We start from the raw sequence: 25625 nt of genomic DNA, 5'->3' as shown, positions 1-25625 counted from the left end.
ATTCCACTTCCAGATTTAATTGTCCACAGCTTTTGCATACTCTTCCAGACATTTCTTTTGTGTTTATAAGCATTTATATGCATATATATGTGGGTGTGGGTGTGTATATTGTGTGTATAAGAATATGGAAATATTTGTATATGCATACAATACATAGTGTTATGCATTTTGCTTTTTTTACTTAATATTTTTTGGAGATATTTCCATAGTAATACATGTAGATCTTCTGGCTGGATAGAGCCTGTGGTCTGGATATGCCATAGATTACTTAACAATGCCTCTAGGCATTTAGATTGTTTTCATCATTGGATTCCATTCTTTGTACACTTGTGTGGTATAGCTAAAGTTTTCATTCCTAGATGTGGAATTGCTGGATCAAAGTGTGTAGGTTCCAAAAGAATTGAACTAGTTCACACTCCCACTAAAAGTGTGTGAGAAAGCTGTTTCCTCTTTCATTCAAAAAAAAAATTTTTTTTTTTTTACAGAGCCCAGGCCCCATTTCCAGATCTTCTGACTGAGGTGGGAGGGGAGCTGAGTATTTGTACTTTTACAGAGCTCCACAGGTGAGGCTGATCTGTAACCAGGGTTGAGAATGTACATATGTTCTCATCTATGGCCTTAGAGAGAGGATGTAAAATTAGGAGACATGGCTCCTAATGATGATGCCTGGGTCATGTCCTTTCAGATCCAAACTGCAAGATCTCTCTTAACATGGTGAATTGGGAGAAATGGAATGACCTATTTTCTCTGAAATTTCTGTTAAACTAGAGGTCTTTATTTAGACAAATGTAAACATTAAATGAATCTGTATTTATTAAGATAATGTGTGATTAAAGCAACAAGAACCAGAGATGTACCACTTAGGTTCTTTTTGATACTTTTCTTGTTATTCTGTAGTTATTTATTCATAAACCATTTCTTCTTCTTATAGGCTTTCAAGGAAGAATTATCTAATTCCTTTTAGTGTGGCCTCAGATTTCATTAGAAGAGATAGAGTTTGTAGATATTGAAAGTCTTTCTCTTATTTCAATATGAAAAGTCCCCAGATTGGCACAATCCCCCAGATTAGCTCTGGGGACTGGAAGTGTCTCTTTTCCCTTGGCTCAGTAGATTGAAAGAGAAAATGGACATCTCTTCTTCAGAAAACCTGTTCTAAGAATTATCCATCTTAGAAAATTACTTTGGTTATTGCCCTTCTTTACTGCCTGCTTGAAAAAAATTCCCCAGCCCTCATTTCTTTGATCCTTTGAGGCCATGCCTTGTTGTCCTCTGCTGTGTTCCTCTGAACCCTGGGCAGCTGCAAAGTCACCTACTCTCACCCTTTACACTCCCAGCAACCTGAAGACCATGCCTCTTCGTCTAACAGCATTTCTTTCTTTTCCTGTTTGAAGAAACTGACTCCTGTCTGCTCCCACCTAGCATTTGCCTGGCATATCTTCATAGCTGGTCTCCTTATCAACCAACCCACTGCCATGATTAGGTCAGATTAGATCCCCTGTTCAGGGAGTTTATGTGGGGAGCTACACACTGATTGGGATGGGAGTTTGTCAACATATTCAAATGACAAAGGACTTCAGAGGTGCTGGAATATTCTTGGTCCACGGTTGCAGACCACCGTGTGATTTCCTTCTTATATATGTCCCAGTGGGCATGGGCTTAAGAAGCTGAAAGAAAACACACAGAATCTGATCTTTTGATGATGACTTCATATCTATGTTCTGTTTACCCAAGAGGTGCAAAGACCTCACCTTATGCCTGTGAAATGTAAAGGCAGATTTTTGTCCCATGAAGGTTTCTCCATAGACTACATTAAGCAGGAGACAGATGGGTTTAGCTTGGCTAATCTTAGTGCAAGCTGGAAAATTTCAGTTTTTCCGAAACAACATATTTCTAAGAAATTGTCTGGTCTAGAATATTATTCTAGTGTATGTTAGGGAATTGTATGACTATAAAGCAAGGCTGAATTACTGCAGGCCTATAAATATGTGTGAAAATTTACCTACTTCTCCCTACCAACATGGTGGCAGAAAGAAGTCCATTTAATAAACCCGATTTTTATTACTTGTGTAAATCAGAGGCTGTTTGGCAATTTTTCTCCTATGTGAGACGTGAATTTATTTGAGAAAACCTGAGTATATGCCTTTTCCTAAGTCTTGGCTCACATCTGAATGCAAAAATCAGATGTGTGCTCAGTGAATGTTAATTCAGATTATAGATAGCTATAAACTATATAGGCTGCTCTGTCTTTCCTTTCCTTCTGTCTGTATGACTGAAGACCTAACTGTCACTTCCTTATAATCTAGTTCTTCCCATGATACCTCATCGCAAAGGTATCAGTTGAGCAATAACAGGACTCGTGCAGTGAATACTTACATGAAGCAGACACTGAGGTGCCCGCGAGAACTGCAAAGGCTGGCAGTATTAGGAGATTGCTTACTGTATCCCAGATGAGATGTCGGAGGCACAAGGCCCATTCTGTTTAGGTACCAGATGACTCTGTGGAATTAGCTTGATTTGTCCCTCAGTAATCCATATTCTTTAGCATACACTTCCAGGCAACTCCTATTGCTTAGCAGCACTTATTTAGTGACCTTTCAGAATCATCATTAATAGGGAAACAGCCTGTGGTGCTGATCATAAGCTATTGAGGCATTTTCACCTACTATCTTGCCTACTTCCATAACCCAAGCCCCCCAAAACATACACTCTCCAGACATGAAATTTAAAACAAAATGAAAGATGATGCAGGAACTTCAGACACTACGTAGATGCAATAGACAGCAAAAGGAAGCACCTCTGTTAGCCTTGGTTCTCAACATACCAAGATGCTCTTATGAGCCCTTCTAACAAAACGTTCCCACGGAGAATAGAAAGCAGACACCTAACATCCAAAAAGCACGTCGTCACCTCAGCATGCCTGCCACACGTCTGCCGCACTGCAGCCTTGAACTCTTGATCTCAAGCCGTCTTCCTACCTCAGCCTCCCAAGTAGCTAGGACTACAGGCACATGCCACCAGGCCTGGCTAATTTTTAGAGAAATAATTTTAGAGACAAGATAGTGCTGTGTTGGCCAGACTTGTCCTGAACTCTTAGTCATGTTGTTCCTCATTTGCATTTTTTTTTTTTTCCTTTTCTAAGAGACAGGGTCTTGCCCTGTTTCCTACGCTGGAGTGTAGTGGCACCATTTAACTCATTGCAGTCTTGAACCCCTGGGCTCAAGTGATCCTCCTGCCTCAGTCTCCCAAGTAGCTAGGACTACAGGCACATGCCACCAGGCCTGGCTAATTTTTGAAAAATATGTTTTAGAGATGAGATCTTGCTACGTTGCCCAGTCTGGTCTTGAAGTCCAAGTCTCAAGTTATCCTCCCTCCTCAGCCTCCCAAAGTGCGAGGACTACAGGTGTGAGTGCTTGGCCTTCCTCATTCGTTTGACAGTTATAATAATGCAGCCACCTGATTAGGAGGGACAGTGACTGCTCTGGAGTGATCAATAGTGTAACTAGGGAAACGTCTCTTTGGTCATTCCCATTTCACTAGCCTGTTCAAGAACTGTTTTACCTCCTACCTCTCTGGCTTTCCCTAAGTACCCTTCATAGAGTCCTCCTCTTCGACCTGTCCCTAAACTGTCAGTGTTCCCCAGGACATTTTTTGTTCTGTATTGTCTCCTGGGGATACATCAAGATTTTTTTTTAAAGGAAAGGAAGAGAGAAAGGAAAAGAATAATAAAAAAAGAATGAAGGAGAGGAAGAAAGAGGAAGAGGAAGAGGGAGAGAGAACAGGGGTGTTGCTTTATTGCCTGGGCTAGAATGCAGTCTAAAAATGGGTATGCCTATAATTGTGTTTAATAATGGAGACATGAAAAAATGAGGAAAGGAAATAACAAACAAGCAGCCAACCAATATTTCATTTAACCCTGTAGGTAGGTGTGATGGGATACTGATAAGAATGTGTATTTTGTGTATTTAAAGTAGAGAGTTCTATAAATGTTTATTAAGTTTACTTGTTCCAGATCTGAGTTCAAGTCCTGGATATCGTTGTTAACTTTCTGTCTCATTGATCTGTCTACTATTGATGTTGAAGTCTCCCACTATTATTGTGTGGGAGTCTAAGTCTCTTTATAAGTCTTATGTATCTGGGTGTTCCTGTATTGGGTGCATATATATTTAGGAACATTAGCTCTTCTTGTTGCGTTGATCCTTTTATCATTATAAAATGTCCTTCTTTGCCTCTTTTGATCTTTGTTCAAGATTATAACATCTGCTATCTGCATCTCCAGTTTACATTGCTCTTTTATAGCCTACATTGGTATATGAAGCTGAGATTCATGTACTCTAGGCTTTTTCAGCTGGGCATCTGAAACTCAGTGGATCCACAGTTTTCCCTTAAATGTGCTCACTCCACAGTATGTTCCCTTAAATATGCTCACTCCACAGTATTTCCTATTTCAGTGAATATCAACACCTCCTTTCCAGGTGTCCAGGCCAGAAACCTAATAGTGAATCTTGCTGTCTCCTTCTCCTTCCCCCATGTTCAGCTGGCCACAACTCACATTGCTGCCATCTCATTAATAACTCTTGAATCTACCTAGTCCTCTGCTATTGATGTGGGTGAGCTCTCACCATTCCTGGTTCCCCTGTAATCCAAGCTCTGCTCAGTTGCTACAACCATCTTTCTGAAACGAGTCATCTGATCAAGTGAGTCCTTTGCTCTAAATGCATCAGTAGTTTCCCATTCCCTTGAGGATAAAACCTGAACATCTAAGACATCTCTGTCTGTCTCAACCCTTACCATCTGTCTTACCCCCCTGAGCTCCAGTTACACCAGATACTCAGTTCCTCAGCTGGCCCATGAATTCTCTCATATCTTCATGCCTTCACATATTTTGTTCCCTCTGCCTTGGTTACCCTTTATCCCATTTACTTGTTGGGCCAATTTTCAAGACTTGGCCAGGATGGCAACTCCCTCTAAGGGACATTTCCTATTGTCCCTGCATTCCCTCCAAAGATCGGGATTTGAGATCCACCTCTGAACTCCAACCTGGGGCTCCCTGGGCAAAGCCCTTTTATAGAACATATTATTCTGTAATCTGATAACCTGTTTATTTACCTGTCTGTACTTCCAGACTGCATGCTTTTAAAGTTTGGGTTTTATTTAGATGTTCTCAGAGCTTAGCCCATAGTAGGTGCTCAATAAAAGCGTTTTAAGCAAGTGAGTGTCTTAATCAACTAGACATAGTTTATCATTTTCTGTGCAAGGAATTGGCATGGCCTTTGCCTGGAAAGATTTTCAATCTTGTTGATTAAAAATTATAAAGTCACTTAATCTAATAAAAAAAATTCTCAGTATAGACATTGTGAGAGAAGTTAGAGGAACTGTCACCAACCCTGGTATAGTCAGGAGTCGGAGAGCTTGAATTAGACCTTGGTATGGATGGTAGGACAAGTGGAAGTGGAGAAGACACGAAGCAAGAGTATCTAGAAGCACAGCAGACCGGCTTGGCTTGAGCAGAGAGCACGAGATAGGAGCAATATGCCTGGCTGCGGGGGTCTCTCCCCAGCAGGCAAAGATTTTTTCACCAGGAGGCAATGGGAAGCCATTGGCTTCCTTTTATCATGGTGGAGATATTCTAGGAAGAGTAACCTGGTGGCTGTGTTGGTAGATGGGACTGCAGGTGGCAGAGATCAGTTAGGAAGATCTTGCAGACGTCCAGGTTCCTCATGACTGCACCTGTCTTGTGACAGGGATCTGAAACGCAAAGGAAAGCCTCCACTGCACTCCAAGAATAATTTATTGCTAGATCTGGAAGGAGGCTTTGCTAGCATCCCAGACATCTCATCCTGTTATTTAATGGGTGGGCAAACTGAGGGCTAATCTCAGGGTTCCCATAACTGATGGGGTCTTTGGATTCCAATCCTTGGCTCATTTTCCCAACCTGCCTGGGAAGTGGATGGTTAAAGTTTAAAGCCTGGAAGAATGGGGGAAATAGTTCACAGGCATGAGGTGACCTGCAGGAGAGGCTGATGGTCTATAGGAGATTGGAGGATGGATTTGGCTTAAACATGTTGATTTAGGAATGAAAGAGGGATTGGAGGCAATGACCAGCAGTTCACAGATCATTTTAGAACTCTGTGAACTTTAGTGGAAAAGATTACAGAGAACACTGGCTAGGTGCCAAGGCAAGAAGGCTTTGGAAAGGCATGTTTACTTTTGAGTGCTTGGCTTAGAGACTCATGCAGGAAAGAATCTTCTCTTTGAGAAGCTGCAGAACCACAGACACACCTGAATCCTATTCATGTTCATCCGGAAATGCAGACTTTAAAACAACTTTGTTTTTCTTCCTTTGTTTGGTTTAGTTTGGTTTTGGGGGGCTGGAGGGGAGGGAAGGGTATCACTCAGGTAGCATATGGGTTGTTTGTTTGCAGTTCACATGGGTTCTCAGTGAACATCAGCAAATACGATTGCTTATTTCCTCTCCTGCCTCACTCTTGCTTCTAAATCAAAACAAAAACTTTAATGTAGCCCAAAGGAGAATAGTCAGTTTAATAACTAGCCATGGCAGCACTTTGAAAACTGCAGGTTTCAAATAACTAAGCCTGCACATTTTCACCAACTCAGACGATTAAAGAGACTCCAGGGATCTAGGTGGTGCTGATTCAAGTGGTGCATATTGTCATTAAAAATGGAAAGTCGATTTCTGAAAATAGACTCCAGGTATGGGAGAGCTTCTTTCTCTGCTGGAGAAGGTAGCCCATCCTGGGGGGACTGAGGTAATTTGCTTAGTGTCTCAATTTCCACATAGTTGAAATGTGCCCAAATGGGGCACAGTTTCAATGTGAGTGTGGGAAGGGGGAGGCCAGGGCCTCTTGTTTTCCATTCGTGATCATCCCTGCCCACTTCAGTGGACCCAGTGTTGCCAGACCTGACATATACCTCATGCAGGTGTTTGTCCCTGGCCCTGTGGGTTCATTTCTGCTCACCCTATGATATTTCTGTGCCTCAACATGCTGGCACAGCTATCAGGTAGAAGGAGGCCAAGGTAGAAGGCAAAGAGCCATTCCTGCCTCACCATCTGCCACATGGTGACCCCACATGTCTGGGGAGAGGCTCCCAGCCCAGGGAAGAGGAGGTGGAGGGTGCTGTATCATACCATCATGGGGGCCAATGGCGAGAAGGCTCATGGACCACATGCCTTGGCCGCTAGCTGTAATGTCTGTAGCACCCCAGTGTAACTGACTTCTAACAGGCTGTGGTTATGAGTTCTGCTCGTCTCACCTCTCAGTGGGTTCAAGGAGGCAGGTTTGCTGACACCTTTGCAAGGAAGCGTGATGATAAACGCCACTGGAATGAGAGGCCTTCTTAATCTAGCCCAAATGGGCAGATTTTAACTATGTGGAATACCTACTTCACAGAGTTGTGAGGAGGGCAGAATGGGCTGTAGAGAGGCAGCATGTCATTGGACCAGGTCCACTAGATGCAGAGTGTTGATAAAAGCAGAAGCCCCTCCCCTCAGACTCCTCAGGGGAAAGCTGGCAGCCTTGACCAGCATCAGCACTCTGCACACAGTAGCAGGGCTATGAGAAGGCGCTGAGGTGAGCACTGGACTTGGAGCTCCACTGCCTCCCCTCCCGCTGTCTTTTGTTGCCTTTCCTCGAGTGTGTAGAGTTGCAGTGTGGCTTGAAATGGTCATCCCACCCACCATCACCGTGGCAGCCCTGGGAGGAGGGACTGGCCGCCACTCTCTCAAGAAGGGATAGCTGTGGCACAAAACACCGCGCAGACTTTGAGCTAGCCAGCCGTTGACCAGCTGACCTAACCTCCCGTTTTCCAGGGCTTAACCCACCATCCATCCATTCCCTGCAAGTACAGAGGAAACTAGAAAACTACCCTTCTCCCACCATAGTTCTGTAACTTTGGGATGGAGTGAGAAGGATGCCATTGTTACCAGGTGATAGGGCTCATTGTCCAATGCGCTAGAAGCCAGTATTATGACACTGAGTTTTTAAGAAAAGAAAAGCTTTTATTTTGTGTCAACCAACGAGGAGCGAGGATCCAGCTCAAATCTGTCTCCCTGTGCTTGCTGGCTTTCAGGCAGCATTTGTATTAGAAAAGGTTTAGGGGTGGATTTGGGGATTAGCAGGTGATTTGCAGGAGGAAGGGTGAGGTCTGGAAAGTCCTTGGGTATGCAGTTATCTCTCTGTGCATCCTCATGGATGGTTTGTGCAAATTCAGCCAGGGGGGTGAATGTGAAATGTGCGGTGGAAATCCGGGCTGTGACGTCAGTAAGCTCGTTCTGTACAGACTCCAGTTGGCCATATTGGTCCCAACCAATTTTAGCCAGCTTTATCATCTTTCAAGTAGAGGGAGCTTTAGTGTCTCTGTAAGCTTTGTTTGTTTGTTTGTTTCTTATCTGCCATTCTGTAAGCTCAAGAATTTCTATTAGTCACTGGTTTAAGTCTTTGGGGCACAGTTTCAATGTGAGTGTGGGAAGGGGGAGGCCAGGGCCTCTTGTTTTCCATTCGTGATCATCCCTACCGACTTCAGTGGACCCAGTGTTGCCAGATCTGACATATACCTCATGCAGGTGTTTGTCCCTGGCCCTGTGGGTTCATTTTTGGTCACCCTATGATATTTCTGTGCCTCAACATGCTGGCACAGCTATCAGGTAGAAGGAGGCCAAGGTAGAAGGCACAGAGCCATTCCTGCCTCACCGTCTGCCACACGGTGACCCCACATGTCTGGGGAGAGGCTCCCAGCCCAGGGAAGAGGAGGTGGAGGGTGCTGTATCATACCATCATGGGGGCCAATGGCGAGAAGGCTCATGGACCACATGCCTTGGCCGCTAGCTGTAATGTCTGTAGCACCCCAGCGTAACTGACTTCTAACAGGCTGTGGTTATGAATTCTGCTGGTCTCACCTCTCAGTGGGTTCAAGGAGGCAGGTTTTGCTGACACCATTGGCAAGGAAGCGTGATGATAAACGCCACTGGAATGAGAGGCTTTGTTAATCTAGCCCAAGCTCCTGCCAAGTTAGAAGCTGACGAGTCTAGTCAGGGCCACGTTGAGCACTGATGTATGATCCTGGAGAAATGTGCTGTCCTGGGCACAGAGTCACACTGGGTGACATCTAACAGGCTTTGCTTGGGCTGTGGCTAGAGGGAACTGGGAGCTGGGGAGTGTGACAGGACCGAAGTGTGGACTCTGCACCTACCAGGGTGCCTTCCCATGTGCTGTCCATCCCATCCAGTGCCCTGAGGGGGCATCATTTCTCCGGCTTGACAGATGAGGGAACAAGCCCATGAGGCTGAGTAACTGGCCCCAGGCCACACACAGGTATGCAGGATCAAAGTCATGATGAATCCTGTTTGTCTACACCATCTCCTGCAGGACAGGCCCAAGGGAAGGGGCTCAGGCCTTGAAACAGGGTTTGAACTGTCTTTGCCCAAACCAAACGTTAACTTGCACACTAAAAGTTTAAGGGCATAGATATAATACACACCTCTCCCAAGAAGTGGCCTTTGAAGCCAACTTTTTATTTATGTGACAAAATACTTGGGACACCCAGTCTGCCGGGAATCCTTCTCCTAGTGAGCCATAGTCTCTGGCTTATCCAGAAGCTCCTTAAAAATACCAGTGAGTGAGACGTGGCACTGACAGGAGCCCTGGCCTGTGGGTTGCCAGTTGCTTCGTCAAATGCAATCTCGCTGCTGGCACAGCTCAGGGTTCAGGAGGATGGAGGGAGTAAATGAGGGAGGGGGAGGTAAAAGAAGGGAGGGAAATGAAGCAGGATGCCCGGGGCTTCCTTGGGCTCTTGTCCATGTGAGGAAGCCATACCTACTTCTTTGAGGGGTTGCCATCTCTTGTCCAGGAACCTATTGGGCTAGAGAGGAGGGGAGCTGCAGTCTCCCCTTTTCTGTCTCTTCTGTCCGCTGGAGGAGGAAGTGACGTGGAGCAGACAGAGCATGGGCTATGGTTCAAGCCCACCGAAGACTGAACTCCACCCAACCTCCCCCTGGCTTTCTAGGTGTGTGACTCTGAGCAGGTGGTTTCCCCTCTTCTGCCTCTCCACTTTTTCCTCCGTAACATGTGGGACTCAGTGTCCCCCTTGCGGAGGCTGAGGGTTCTGTGGAGTGTTGTGCCCGAGGCTCCAGCCCAGGTCCTGCAGGACTCCCATTCTGGAAGGCCAGGTGTCTGGCTGTCCTTGGGGGCAGGCTTAGGCTTTCTGGCTGCATTCCTGGGCATTTGCATGAAAAAGAAATGAGTTTTAGAGTGAGAAGGATGGGGAGGTGAGTCTGTTTTTCCATCTGCATGGGCAAATTATTTAGCATTTCTGAGCTTGTCTTAAACTTTCTGTTTTCTGTTCCTTTATTTCCACATCTGGAAAATGGGTATATGAACCATTCTACCTTCATATAGCTATTGTGAGGATTAAATGAAGTAATACCTCTGAAGAACCTTACTATCAGTATTACTGATGTTACCAGAGAGGTGGCTCATGTTTGTTATCCCAGTACTTTGGGAGGCTCAGGTGGGAGCATTGTTTGAGCCCAGGAGTTCAAGCTTGCAGTGAACTACTGTCACACCACTACACTCCAGCCTGAGAGACAGAGCAAGACCCTGTTTCTTAATTTAAAAAAAAAAAAAAGAAAAGAAAAAAAAGAAATACTGATATTGATTATCCAGTAGGCCAGGGAAGCCAGTCTACCAGCCTGCAGGATGTCATTGCGTTCGCCTTCTCAGTAAATGGTAACAGACAGACTCTCTTCGTAATGTTTACACATAATGGATTGAGCTGGCTTTTGAGCATCATGCTTTACCCATATTTGTGTTGATAGCTTGTTACTGTGTGGAGAGAGTTGCTGGATAAGAGCCACTAAGATCAAAGGGATGTTTACAGTGGGCCTTTCAGTGTATTTGTTCTGTAATCATGGACTGAACACTTACTGAACACTTGCTGTCTGAATGGGACAAAAGGAAGTTTTGTGTGTGTGTGTGTGTGTATGTGTGCACGCACACACGCATGTGTATGTGTATGCATGATTTGTTTTTGCCTTAAAATTAGTACATTAGCTGTGTAATGTGTATGACATTTAAAAACCATCAGAGCCATGACAGGTTCCCAGTTACTGGGATCCAGGACACCTTGCAGTTTCATCTTTGGCTAAGACCTTCTCTTTTTTCTTCTTCTTTCTTTCTCCTCCTCCCTCTTGATCCTTTCTTTCCTTCTGTATCACTTTTCTTTGTTCTTCCTTTATTTCTTCTTTCATTCATTCTTGTATTTCTTCCTTGGTTTCGTGATTCCTCCTTTCTCCCCCCTTCCTCCCTGCTGCCCAGTACGCTCGTGCCCTCAGGGCATACATGCGTTGGAGGACATCTGCTGCTGTGGCCTTTCGGTGGGGAACCCTCTAGGTCTCGGCCAGGTTGGTCTATGAACTGTAATATGTTCCCTGATTTGGTAAAACAGCCTGCAGCAGAGCAACGTGCTTTCACCTCCTCTTTTTTTCCCCCTCCCTCCCATTTCCTCCCTCTCTTTGGTTTCTTCTTCCTTTCTAGGGGCTTGAATGGCCTTCTCTCAGTGGCATTTTTGTTTTTCTTGAGATGGAGTCTCGTTCTGTCGCCCAGGCTGGAGTGCAGTGGTGCCATCTTGGTGCACTGTAGTTTCTGCCTCACAGGTTCAGGTGGTTCTCCTGCCTCAGTCTCCCAAGTAGCTGGGATTACAAGCATGTGCTACCATGCCCAGCTAATTTTTTGTATTTTTTTTTTGTTAATAGAGACAAGGCTTCACCATGTTACCCAGGGTGGTCCCGAACTCCTGGCCTCAAGCGATCTGCCCACCTTGGTCTCCCAAAGTGCTGGCATTTCAAGCATGAGCCACCATGCCCAACCTTCTCTCAGTGGCATTCAACATAGACTCCTGGAACATACATTTGCAAAGTGAAGCAAAGTCCAGGATTTAAAAATCATGTTTTTAATTTCCGATTTTGAAAGTAAAGACGCTTATTGTAGACAATTTGCAAAACGTTGAAAATAAGAACATTTGCAAAATGTTCCCCACCCCAACAGTCCCTGTTAAGATCTGGGGGGCATTATGTCCAGCCACTCAGTAGCTTGTGCTGGCCCCTCCATGCAGGCTCCATCTAGAATCTGGGGCAGCAGCAGGTAGGGCCGGCCACCATTCCGTAGGGCTTACATGAGAGTGGAGGAAATAGATCAGCAATATCAAACAAATGAAAAAGATCATTTGGGCTGGAGATAAATGTTGTTAAAAAAAAAAAATCAAACAAGGTGGTTTGATGGGTATTAGTAGAGGAAAGTCAGAGGGTACAAAGAATCGGCATGTGTGCTAATGCCTAAATGATAAAACAGGAGCAGGCAGGCAGAGAGCAGAGGAAGAATGTTTTAGGTAGAGAGGAAACGAAATACCAAGGCCTGGGTGGGATCACATTCAGGGTACATAAGGAACAGAAGGAAGGCCAGTGTGACCAAGTGTATGAGTGAGGTAGAGCCTTGGACCTGATCATATGTGGTCATGGGAAGCCTTAGGAGTGTTGGGTACAGGGATGTGACCCGCAGGGGTCTGCATGTTGAGAGTATCTCCTGGTGCTGTGAACCACTGTGGGGACATGGGAGACAGAAAAGGGAGAATGGCTGAAAGTTGCGGTAGTTCAGGGGACAGACTGTGCTGACTTAGACGAGGGGAATAGTCTGTTTATTTGATTTGCTTTCAAGCATCTGTGGTCTATTATCTGTATTTTGTATATGCATTTATATACAAACCATTTATTGAATACTTTCCAGGTACTACAGATTATGCGAAGCACTTTGTTGGTATATATTATCTAATTCACTTTCACATACCCCTGAGAATCAGGCATAGTAATCTTCTTTTGCACATGAGGAAATTGAATCTCAGGTAGGTTAAAAAAAAAAAGTGGAGGGAAAGGGGAAATTAACAATAGTCCCTTTCCCCAATACAGACCTTGTTAGGATTTAGAGGGGCATTTGTTTGGGGTTGTTTATTTACAAAGGCCCAAGTTTATAACATGCAGGTGGCAGAATCAGCTTTCAAACCCCGGTCTGACTCACTTCACAGCATAACCACTGTCCTGTACAAATTTAAATCCTGCTATAATGTTAAAGTGAGTATAAACACTCTCCCCATACACAATAACTCAGCTTGTAGGTCAGTCTCCATTGTCATGAGAATGCTTACCAGACAATCACAAAAACTCAGAATATACAAATAAAGGCTTATTTTCACTCATCTTAATTGCTATGGGTTGGTCAGGTGGCTCTGCTGATCTTGGCTGGACTCACATACCTAGAGTTCAGGTGATTTAGGTTGACCTAGGCTGGCCTATAGTGTTTGTCTTTCATTGCCAGCAGGCTAGACTGGGCATGTTTACGGTGATGACAGAAATGCTACAGAAAAGAGGCAGAAACATGCAAAGCCTCTTTAGGCCCAGCCTCTGAACTAACAGTATCATTTCTGCCACATTCTGTTGGCCAGTGCAAGTCAGAGACCAGCCCAGATGCAAGGCGTGGAGGAAGGCTCTGCCTGGAAGTGCGAGTCACATGGAATAGGACGTGAGCAGGTTGGGAATGAGCCTTTGGCCAGTAGGGCATTCGTGCTCTGGCTTTGCAGAGAGGGCTTGTTGGACAAATAACAGATTCCTGCTGTGGGAATGGAGAACAGCTAAAATGGCCTCAGAATCCAGAAAGCCCATATCCTTAGGATGTATTTGTGAGGTTTTAATTTCATCTCTCTATATATTGTGAGCACTCTTTGTTGACCTTATAGTGTTGCCATTGTTTCCTAAGTTGATTGTCCCCCTGTATGGAAAAGGATTTTCAGAGGCAGGCATGCTTTGTAGGAAAGTCAGGTGTAATCCCTGATGATGGTTTTCTTCCCAAAGCAGGGGATGCCAAGAGGGTAAAGGGTGCTACTTCAGATTATGACTACATGGGATCCAGGAAGTTATGACAAGTGAACAGACCCTAAACTGGTGATGAGGAGGAGGGCAGAGGTGAGCAGGAGGGAAAGATTTGGCACCAAACTTTGAATCACTAGGTGTTTCACCCATCAGTTCTGAAAGGAGCCCTTTGGCCAAAATAAAAATTGTCTTCTCTTTCCTCAGCCTTAGTTGACATAGAATAATGTTATCAGCTGGCTAATCTCATCAGTGATCAACATTGGACTATTGTGTTTTGACATTACTGCTGCAAATCTCCTTTGTTTACTTAACTGCCTGAATGAATGAGCACATCAGAAAGGTTGGAGGTGTTGCAATTAGCCCTGAGTATTAAAAACTAAGCACTATAATTTATGACTTTGATGCAGTTATAAATTTTAAAAATAAGCCATTGACTAGAGAAAAGGACACAGAGTGCTGCTGTTCCCCTTCATTGATGACTGCTAATCAGCTAATTAAAAACAAGCTGCTAAATTCTTGCTAAAATATGTGAGAATATGAAATATCCTATTTCCAGTTACACTATTTGGAGGTTTAGCCATGCCTAATCTGTGACAAAAGAAGAGGCCAGCTTTGGGTTTGAAGGTAACTTCTATTCTCTTTCCAGATTTCTTAAGCCCTTTGTCCTACCCTTTCCTCCAGAAACCCTCCTTGGTCCTTTTGGAAGTGATTTTCAGCAAGATGCTTTTAGGAAAAAAAAAATGATGTTCCAGTAACTGCAGAGGCTACATGATCTTGTCCACTATGGATCTTTTAAGTAAAGCTTTGGAAATACCAAGCTCAGACTTAACAAATGAAAAATGGCATGATTATCTCAATAAGTAAATATCAAATGGCCTTTAAGAGAACTTAATACATTATTTCTGGTTTTAAAAAATTATTAGTAAAACAAAGTCAGAAGGGTTGTAACTGCCTAACGTCAAGTTGTATCTACTAAGTTACTAGAACAAGCCTTTATATTGAAGGATCTGAAGAATTAAAAGCATGTTCCGTTAAAGTCTGAGACAAGCAGTGATCATTAGCCTCAGTCTCTCTTCTCATTGCCTTGCAGAGGCCAGCTAATGCAGTGACATTGAAAATTATTAAAAAGAAAGTAGGAATTATAAACATAGAAAGGAAGCCACCCCTGTCTGTAGAGGCAGAAGATGAGATGATTCACCTAAAAACTAAGAGAAGTTACAACTATTAGAACAAAGTAAAGTGTCAGGATATAAACCAATAGCTTTTAAAACTAGTAGCTTCCTATATAGCAGTGGTAACCACTTAGGAAATATAATAGGGTAATATATGCTAGTAACAACTCTTATAAAACATTTAAGGAATGAACTGAAATGTGAAAAGCCCAAATGAAGAAAACTATAAAACTGAACTGATACACTTTTTTTTTAAAAGGCTCACAAAAAATAAAAATGGAGTGCATACTGTGGGTGTATTCAATGTTTTAAAGATAGTTGTCCTCAAATTAACCTATGAAATTATATTTCAAAAATCCCAAATATTATTATAGTTAGAATGATAACTTTAAATATAACTTAACCAGTGTACTCTGGAACTCACCTAGAAGAGTATATGTATAAAAATACCTTAGAATATTTTCTACAAAGAACAAATAACCAGTAAACATGTGAGTTGATCATGTCACCAGTAACCAAGGAAATACAAATTAAAACAATAGTAAGACCAGCCTGGCTAACACGGTGAAACCCTCTACCAAAAACAGTCTCTACTAAAAAATACCAAAAAATGTTAGTCTCTACTTAAAATATAAAAAAACTTAGCTGGGGGTGGTGCTGGGTGCCTGTAGTCCCTGCTACTCAGGAGGCTGAGGCAGGAGAATTTCTAGAATCCAGGAGGCAGAGGTTGCAGTGAGCTGAGATCATGCCACTGCACTCCAGCTTGGGTGACAGAGCAAGACTCAAATAACAAAACAATAGTAATAGTTGTGCATATAAGATGGCAACATTTAAAAAATAATATTGTAGGAAATGTGCACTCTTACAGATAGTGGTACAAGTGTAAATAGGTATGACATTTTTTGGAGCACAGTTTGGCAGTAGGTTTTTTAATTTTTTTTTTTTTTTAATTTTAGATTCAGTGGGTACATGGGCAGGTTTGTTACATGAATGTACTACATGATGCTGAGATTCGGGCTATGATTGAACCCTTCATGCAGATAGTGAACATAGTACTTAACAGATCATTTTTCAACCTTGCCCCCCTCATTTCCTCCACCTTTTTAGAGCCCCCAGTGTCTGAGGTTCCCAGCATTATTTCTGTGTGTACCCAATGTTTAGCGCCTACTTATAAGTGAAAACATGCAGTATTTGGTTTTCTGTGTTAATTCACTTAGGATGATGGCCTCCAGCTGCATCTATGTTGCTGCAAGGACAGGATTTCATCCTTTTTAATGGATACATAGTATTCCATGGCATAGATATATGACTTTTTCTTTATCCAGCCCACTGTAGATGGGCATCTAAGTTGATTCTGTCTTTGCTACTGTGAATAGCACCACAATGAACATGCAAATGCAGGTGTCTTTTTGGTCGAAGGATTTATGTTCCTTTGGATATATACCCAGTAATGGAATTGCTGGATCTAGTGGTAGTTGTATTTTTAGTTCTTTGAGAACTCTCCAAACTGGTTTCCACAGGGGCTGAACTAATTTATATTCCCACCAACAGTAAATGAATGTTCCCTTTTCTCTGCAACCTCACCGACATCTGTTATTTTTTGACTTTTTAATAGCATTCTGGCAGTATGTTTAAAAATAAAAAATGTACATGCCTTTCATGTGAGTAGTCTCACTTCTAGAAATCACTTCTACAGAAATATATGCCTAAAAATTCATCAGTTAGGGAATTATACATTGTTATATATCCAAACTATGGGATACTGTTGACCCTTTAAAAAGCAAAAGTAGTTTTATTTGTACTAACCTTGGAAATTGCATATGGTATACTGATAGATTAAAAAATTAAGATACGTGGGTAGTATAAGCCCACTTGGGTTAAACCATTTATGTGTAAAAAACCAAGATATAAGGGTTCATGTCAAGATGTTAAGGGTGATGACCTCTGGAAAGACAGTGAGAGACATTGTGGGGAAGAAGAGGGTAGCAAGAATCAGGACTTTCACTTTCTTGACACATTTCTGTATTCGTTGAAATTTCGCAGTGAACATCGTTGATCGTCTACAAAAATTAATGATGCACTTTTTTTTTTTTTGAGACGGAGTTTCGCTCTTGTTACCCAGGCTGGAGTGCAATGGCGCGATCTTGGCTCACCGCAACCTCCGCCTCCTGGGTTCATGCAATTCTCCTGCCTCAGCCTCCTGAGTAGCTGGGATTACAGGCTCGCACCACCATGCCCAGCTAATGTTTTTTTATTTTTAGTTGAGACGGGGTTTCACTATGTTGACCAGGATGGTCTCTATCTCTTGACCTTGGGATTCACCCGCCTCGGCCTCCCAAAGTGCTGGGATTACAGGCTTGAGCCACCGCGCCCGGCAATGACGCATTCTTATGTTGACACTTCTTATACTAAAATTTTGAAAATCCACAGGAGATAGGAAAAAATACCCCTCGCTCATGATATTATTGACATTTTGAAATAAAAGGAAAAAAGTAAGTTCAGTAGAGTTAATTCAGCAGAAAATATAAATAAATAAGATGGCACTAAGGTATCTTTGGGGAGAAAAGGGCCCTGGTTTTGTTTCTCAGGTTCTTTGCCATTGGCTGTTTGATAGTGGGGAAGCCACGTACCTTGTCTGTGGTCCAGTTAGGCTTCCTCCACTCTGCAGGTAGGGCCGACCTAGTTCCACTGGAGGAAAAATGCAGAGAGAAAGAATGCCAAGAAAGGTTCCATGTAAAGGGAAGTGTTATTGTTAGAATGTCCATGAATGAATGTCAGAGTCCATCACCTCAGAGGCCACCATTAAATGAGGAATATTCTTTGTAGAAGCTGAACTCTGAAGTATGCATCATGTTGAGGAGATAGGTGGGATAAATGAATAAAACATAAAAGACCATGTGGTATGATAGAGATTATAGAGGAGGGTTGTGTGTGTGTGTGTGTGTGTGTGCGCGCGCGAGTGCATGTGCGTGTGTGTGTACATGTGTACAGTTTCACAACACTCATAAAGCAATAAAACATTTTGATACAGCGCAATAAACAGAATATTGGAGTACTAAAGAGGAGCTTGGAGCAATTAGATTTGGGAAGTATTAAGAGGTGTTTCATGATGATAGGAGGTGGGGCATCTGCCTGTGTAAGTATAGGGAAGTGGGGACATTGTGGTGATGGGGCATTGGATAGCTTTGTTATTAAGTTCAAAGAGAGTTTCTAAAGGGAAAATAAAATCCCATTTGAATCGCATGTGGTTGATTTTCTGAGGCAATGTCAAGAGGCACGAGATCAAATCTGGCTTGACATCATCCAGTACAGAACTCAGCAGTCTCTAGAAGCTGGAGCTGAGCTACAGCTTGGCTAATGAGAAATCTCCATCCTCTGCCAGTGCCTCGGGGCCCATCTCTTCCTTTTTGGCAAGCAGGATACAAAGAGAGCGCAAAGCAGAGTGGGGACCTAGAAGGTCATCCAGAGCATTCATTTTGCAAGCTCCCCACCAGGCCTTTCCAGAAGACAGATGAGCACAGTTTCACAGTTTTGCTGGAATCCAAGCCAGTGGCTTCATGCTTCGACCTAGGGTAGGTTTTAATGAAACCTAAAGAATACTTCACACATTGGCCTACCATTGGCAGTGAGGAAGAGGACAAGACGGGCCAAATGCAGCTGAACTACATCCTCTCATTTATTCATGGGGTGTGAAAGGAGAGAGTATACAATTCAGATGAAAACTAGAAGTTAAAACTCAGAGCTCCCAGCATAAACATTTGGGTCTGTTAGGAAGTTCACTTTCACCAGTAAGACACATTCAGAAACACAGTAAACCCATTGTTCTGTGGATGTTTGTGCATTTCAGTGGTTTTGCCTGTAGAATCCTCAAGTGGATCATCTCCATTATGTTCTTTCTAATTTGTGAAATATTTCTAGACCGAATCCCCTTCTCACTATCTCTATTGCTACTATTAACGTGTACACTGTTTATCACAAGTCTTGTATCTGCTCAGTCTGCAGCCGTGCCCCATGCAATCCGTTCATCACACTGCCTGAGTCTTCTTTCCAAACATCAGCTGTTTGTCACTTCACTGCTCAGAATCCCTCAGTGACATTTGGATTTTAAAAAATCATATCCCCACTGCCCACCTTCTTGGCCACATCTCTTGTGCTTGCTCCATGTTTTCTTCTGATTCAGTGTGACAGCTACCCGACTATCGTGGTTCCTCAGAAATGCAAACCTCCGTCTTATCTTGGAGCCTAGAATACCTTTTTCTTTTTCTAATTATTCTTTGTCTCAAGATGCAGCTGTACCAACTGTCGTCTCTAGGAAATGCTCCCTGACCTCCTTTGTGTGACATACCATTTCCTCACACTGTGGAATCACACGAGATTTACTTCCATCCCAACGTCTACACTCTCCTCTAACTGGCTAATTACTGGTCTGTCTCCCTGACTCACCTGGAAAACACCCTTAAAGTGAAAATTATGTGGTTTTGCTCATTGCATCTTGCAGAGTGCCTGGCACGTCGTTGGTAAATGTGTGATAGGAAAGAATGAATGTGTATTTTTAAATTGGGCTTCTCCCTCTCTAGTTTTTGAACATGTGTATGTGGGTTTCTGTTTTGCCTGATGTGGCATGAGTCAAGTTCTCGGAGATGCAATGAGGATGAGTAAGATCAATCATGTTAGGATCATATATAAGTGAGCTGAAGACTCTCACCAGTTGTCTCAGGGCATCGTTAAGTAGCTGCCTATTGGGTCTCCCTAGGGTGTTCATGATCTAAAACTCCTATGTTGTTCCAGGTCAGCTGTTGCCAGCAAACCGCAATACACCGAGTCCCATTGATCCTGACACCATCCAGGTCCCAGTGGGTTATGAACCAGACCCAGCAGATCTTGCCCTCTCCAGCATCCCTGGCCAGGAAATGTTTGACCCTCGCAAACGCAAGTTCTCCGAGGAAGAACTGAAGCCACAGCCCATGATTAAGAAAGCTCGCAAAGTCTTCATCCCTGATGATCTGAAGGTAAATTGGAACTGGTAATCAGTCTTTGGGCAAATGGAGAGTGGGATCCTCAGACCACTTAAAAGGGTGCCCCCCCCCCGGAAGATCACGGAAGCTAGTGCATGAAGGATCGATGATTTCTGATCCTGTTTCTTGGCAGGTGACTTCTAGGCAAGTTGTTTTCTCTCTGGGTATTTTTTGAAATCACTTTTTTTTTTTTTTTTTTTTTTTGAGACAGAGTTTCGCTCTTGTTACCCAGGCTGGAGTGCAATGGCGCGATCTTGGCTCACCGCATCCTCCGCCTCCTGGGTTCAGGCAATTCTCCTGCCTCAGCCTCCGGAGTAGCTGGGATTACAGGCACATGCCACCATGCCCAGCTAATTTTTTGTATTTTTAGTAGCGACGGGGTTTCACCATGTTGACCAGGATGGTCTCGATCTCTCGACCTCGTGATCCACCCGCCTCGGCCTCCCAAAGTGCTGGGATTACAGGCTTGAGCCACCGCACCCGGCTGAAATCACTTTTATATCTTGATGCTGATAAGGAGAAGCAGAAAAACGCTGGAGTGATTTTAAGTCCACAGAGGAAGCAAAGCTGCTCCTATCTGCATGGAAACCCACAGAAGTCTAACAAAATCAAACACCAAGTCTTTCAAAGTTGGAAAAAGAAAATTATTTGAGAAGGGCATCCGAACCTCTTAGCCCTCAAAGGGTTACCTTCCTTTTGGGAAACTTGCTAATTTGCTGCTGCCATTTCCCTTTGGGCTGCGAGGAATAACAGCCGGATAGGACCTTCCTCCATATGGCCAACCTCGGATGACCAGGGTGGGATTTTGTGAAGGAAACTGGTAGTTCCCTGACACCATTTATGTGTACTGTTCACTTTGTATCTTGAGTAATGATCACTTGACTCTCTCACCACTAGGTTAATTCTGCAGTGTTGAAGGGACATATTATTTATAAAGGTAAATAGATTTACCTTGGAAGTCAAATACAACTTAAAACAAAATTAAACAGACACACTTAATGATACCTTAGGATAAAAATTCTTTCCAAAATTATACCATGTTTGCTAATGCCAAAATAGAACCATTTCTTATTAACCATTGCTTAGAACTTTCCTGTTTCTTTCCAATCATATGGGTAATAGAGAGATGGTCATACATAGTCAAGGCCTTGGAACAAGGCATAATTAGCCCTCTTCTAATGTCTGCTCCCACCATCTCTCAAACCTAACTATGGTTCCTGTGTAGAGATACTCCTAGGCTGGGAAATAGGAATTTGAGACATTGTTTGAACTGGCTTAGACCAGTGGTTCCTGCTTTACTTATTTAGAAAGAATGCTGGAATTAGAAGTACCTGGCAAATGTAAATCACTGCTGTCATCTACTTTCCTGAGATTGCCTTACTTGATGCAGAATAGGAAAATGTCAGGGCCGAAGGGGACCTTAGAGATTCATTTGTCCGAAGTTATCACCTTGCCGTTGAGGAAATGGAGAAATGAAAAGGTGAAGTAAGTGGATCACTACCTGTTAGAGGAAGGCTTAACCTGGCTTCCAGGTTGTCTAGCTTCCCAAATGATCACAGCAGCATGTTGGCCCTGACAAGAGCTATAACAGGGGCTCTTGTGTGACAAATCAATGGCTGTCACCCTGGAAAAATGGAAATCACATGGCAAAAACACCAGAAAATTTAAACTAGTCAGGACATTGATGATTAGACTGAGACGGGGTAAGAAAGGGGCACCCTGGGCTCAGGTCTTTGTCAATTAGGCACCTTATTTCCACGAGATGCTTTTCCTAGTCTTGTCTTCTTAGTGATTCAGTTTTTTGTGTGTTTTAAAGCCTCGTATCTTAAACTAAGCCAGGGATCCTGTTCCTCTTGAATTGAAGGGTAGTTTGAAAGGATGCTGCTATGAGTAATAGACAGAATTTCCAGCCAGACCTTCACAAAGTCTCCAGATTTACCAAAGAGCAAGATTAGTTAATAACCCAGGTAACCTTGGCAACAAAGAGGCCAGGCAAAAACCATCCGTGCTGGAATTACACGTATTGCTACTTTCATGGTCAGGCCTGACATTTTCACATAGCTGGTGGGGAATGGGCAGGAGCATTGTCTGGCCGTGTGTCCTTGGATATTTTTTAGTTGTGGATGAAGTCTCAAGTTAAAAACCATAAGCCAACGTGAAGCAGGAAACAGAGCTGAAACATTTTTCTCCTTCTGGCAGAAAGGATGGAGCTAAGGTTAGGTGGGGGAGAAGGTGTTTCTGGCCCTCTGCTTTGGACAAGTAAACCAATTCAGTGAAACGGCCCCCACCAAATGATCTTCCTTGCCGCTGCCTGAACGTCCTCTCTTGAGTCGGTCATTGGGGTTAGCATACATGCCCTGGAGAATGAAGGGAGAATTGAGGTTGGCATGCTGGGATACCTAGCTGAAAATCCATTTAATCACTTTGATTTCTCAATACTTTTAAGGGTCCATTCATTCATTTTGTCAATATTTTTCAAATGCTAGTGTGTTCCAGTGCTCTAACCCTGTATCAGGGGTTGGGAATACCAAGTTGAACCATACTGATACTGTCCCTGCCCTCATGGAACTTCTAGTCTGGTGAGAAACAGGGAGTGTTGACCTGTTGGGTGGGGCAGGGCTGAGTGGGTTGCTTGTTGCATGGAGGTAACTGGGTAGCCAGATGGTGTCAGCACCTGGGAGATAGAGGGAAAGTGGGCAGAGGATGGAGGGCCAAGTTTATCAGCCCTGCTCAAAATCCCACATCCCCCTGCCACAACCATTCTGTGATGACAAAGGGAGGCGAACTGGTTTTTCTAGTCGAGGACACTCCTTCATCATTCCTGCCTTCTGCATCCTCTTCTCAACCTGATTCCCAGCTCCCCTCCCTCCCACCTGAAAGGTTTATTTTGCATTCCACACCTTGGCTGGCCCATCTGCATGTGTGGACAGGTGAGGCTGGGAAATGAAAGCACTTTAGAAGTGAGAAGAGCTCTAATAAGTAAGAGAGAAGTTGGCTGTTACCCTGAGATCAGCTGGTGACTTCCTGGTCCTTAAGACCTGGTCAGAATTGTCTTAGACCACACCAAGCCTGTGGCCTGTGGTGGGACCCCCGCCTCCATCACTCCCCCATCACATACGTGCAGTTTCTGCAGTGTCCTAGGGGCTGGTTCTTATGTACCCCTTTGCCTCCTGGGCTCCTGTTCCCCTGTGTGCAGAGGATATATCCTAAAGCAAGTCCTCTTTTGAATGCTCTTGGAAACCACACTCCCAGGCACATTGTTGGGTATAGATTTACTGATACTGTGAAGGGAGTGGAACCCAGGCTTCCATCAAACACAAAATAACTTCCATCAGAACTGGAGGCTTCACCACTGTGGTTAATATGCCTTTGGGCCTCCTCACCACCATGATGTCATTGACTCTCCTGGCTTCTCCCAGCCTCTCCCCTGTCTTCAGCTCCCCTGCTTCCTTTCAGAAGCACAGACAACTAACCGGCCAGCAACCATTGCACACCTGCCCAAGCTTGCTTACCCCAATATTCTTCAAAGAGCAGCCTCCTCCCTCCTACCCGGAAAAATTCTGGTATCATCTATTATGAAAATTGGTTTTTTACCCTGTTACATATTGTTATGAAATGTATAAAAAGCTGGGGCTGTTTTATTTCAGCTGATAGTACTAGCTTGTGGATGGCAGATAGAAGGTGTCTACACAGCTTATATCCCATACTTTCTGTATTTGTGCAGGGCAAATGCCTGTTGAGGGTAATGGGCAGTTTTGGGGGTGGATGGTTGACCTTAGACTTTCCTTGCAGCCTTGCCCCCAACCCATGTGACCTCCTCCAATGCCAGCTGCCCCTTAGAATTCTGAGCAGGGGCAAGCACTGGCCTGACTCACTTATTCTGGGTAGCATGTAACTGCAGGTAGTAGCATTGCTAAGACTGAGGGATTTGCTGTTGCAAATCGTTGAAAAAGGGGAGTTGCAAAATTCGCCAGGTGGCACCATCAGTGAATTGGGAAGATCTAAAAGAAGCTCCCCCTTTCTAAGTCTTCTTAAGAAGCTTTTCCTTTATGGTAGGGAGGCAGCAGTGGGGGTGGAGGACAGGGAAGGAGGGATTGTTTTTACACTGACCGCAGTAAAATATCACTCGGGCTACTTAAGACCTAGAGAACAGTTAAACAGGATATTAGAGTAAATTATTTAAATTCTAGCCACCAATATGAGTACATTGATTAGCAGCAGGTTGAAGAGTTTATTACCAAAGTGTACGTAGCCATTATATGATATTGTAATAGTTCAGAATAATATAAAAGGTAGAAAGTCTTACCTCTTTCCTTTGCTTCTGCCAATCCCCTTCTAGAGCCCCCACTTTTATTTGTTAGCATAAATTCTTCTGGGCCTCTTTCTATGAATATATGACATGATTTTTAATCAAACTGGGCTGAGACGGTACATAGTTGTATGAAAATTGCCATTGTTTCCACTCACGTAGTGGCATATCATAAACATCTTTCTGGTTCCGGTGGGTCATTTTATTTAACAGTTGCCACATATCCCTTTGTATGACTGTATCATAATGTAGTTGTTAAATCTCCTACATCTAATTAGTTTTTCCTTATTTTTTCTATTGCACACAGTGCTCCAGTGAACAATTTATGCTTTGTATGTACCTGCACATGTATGAAGATTGCTACGGGACGAAATCCTGGAAGTGGACTTGCTAGATCAAGAGTATCTGCATTTCAGTAGTTGTAGATGGCCGGTCACGGTGGTTCACCCCTGTAATCCAAGCACTGTGGGAGGCCAAGGCAGGTGGATCATGAGGTCAGGAGTTTAAGACCAGTCTGGCCAAGATGGTGGAATCCCATCTCTACTAAAAATACAAAACATTAGCCGGGCATGGTGGTGCACGCCTGTAATCCCAGCTTCTCGGGAGATTGAGGCAGAGAATTGCTTAAACCCAGGAAGCGGAGGTTGCAGTGAGCTGAGATCAGGCCACTCCACTCCAGCCTGGGTGACAGAGGGATACTCTGTCTCAAAAATAAATAAATAGTTGTAGATATTGCCAAATTGCCTTATAAAAATTTTGTACCAACTTATACCCAAAAAGCATAGGAGTGCCCATGCAGGAAAAGGGTTCTTAAAATAAAGTGTTGAGCAAGGAGTTTAAGGAAGAGTCGGAATGTAATTTAAGGGGCGAGGTGAGCCACCTGCCTTTATTCAGCCTCTGATCTCTGCTTCATTGAGCACACCTCTGCCAGGCAAAGAGGAGGAGCCTGTGCAATAGGAAAAAAACAAGGAAAAACTATACATCTGGACAGGAGGAGGGTCGGTGGGTCCTTGCTCCAGGAAGGAAGTGTGGCTCACGGGCCATGCTCTCAGACGAGAAACTGTAAAGGGAGGAGACGCACGCTAGGAAACCCGGGCTGGTGCCTCTGCACAATCCTGGAGGCTGCCCATGCCCTGGCTGGCACTGGGCTTTGCTGAAATCTAATATCTTGTTTCTTTTTTCCTTCTGTAACTAATGAG

At 43.7% G+C, this 25625-nt stretch overlaps 1 protein-coding gene across 3 annotated transcripts in view; it reads left to right on the top strand.

The window, feature by feature from the left end:
* HLF (HLF transcription factor, PAR bZIP family member) overlaps window positions 1-25625 on the top strand; it is a 60090-nt gene that overhangs the window by 31879 nt on the left and 2586 nt on the right. For 2 of the 3 annotated variants that reach the window (XM_010341940.3, XM_003931327.4), the window contains exon 3: window positions 19891-20111. In XM_010341940.3, coding sequence (XP_010340242.1) covers window positions 19891-20111 — 221 coding nt within the window. Of the gene's footprint in view, window positions 1-19890; window positions 20112-24733; window positions 25620-25625 lie in introns of those variants that run through there. The other variant, XM_074388552.1, reaches the window with a different exon arrangement.

This window comes from Saimiri boliviensis, chromosome 17 (genome assembly GCF_048565385.1).
Source record: "Saimiri boliviensis isolate mSaiBol1 chromosome 17, mSaiBol1.pri, whole genome shotgun sequence".
In the NCBI taxonomy this organism is placed as follows: Eukaryota; Metazoa; Chordata; class Mammalia; order Primates; family Cebidae; genus Saimiri; species Saimiri boliviensis.
This window is presented reverse-complemented; position numbering and strand designations above follow the sequence as displayed.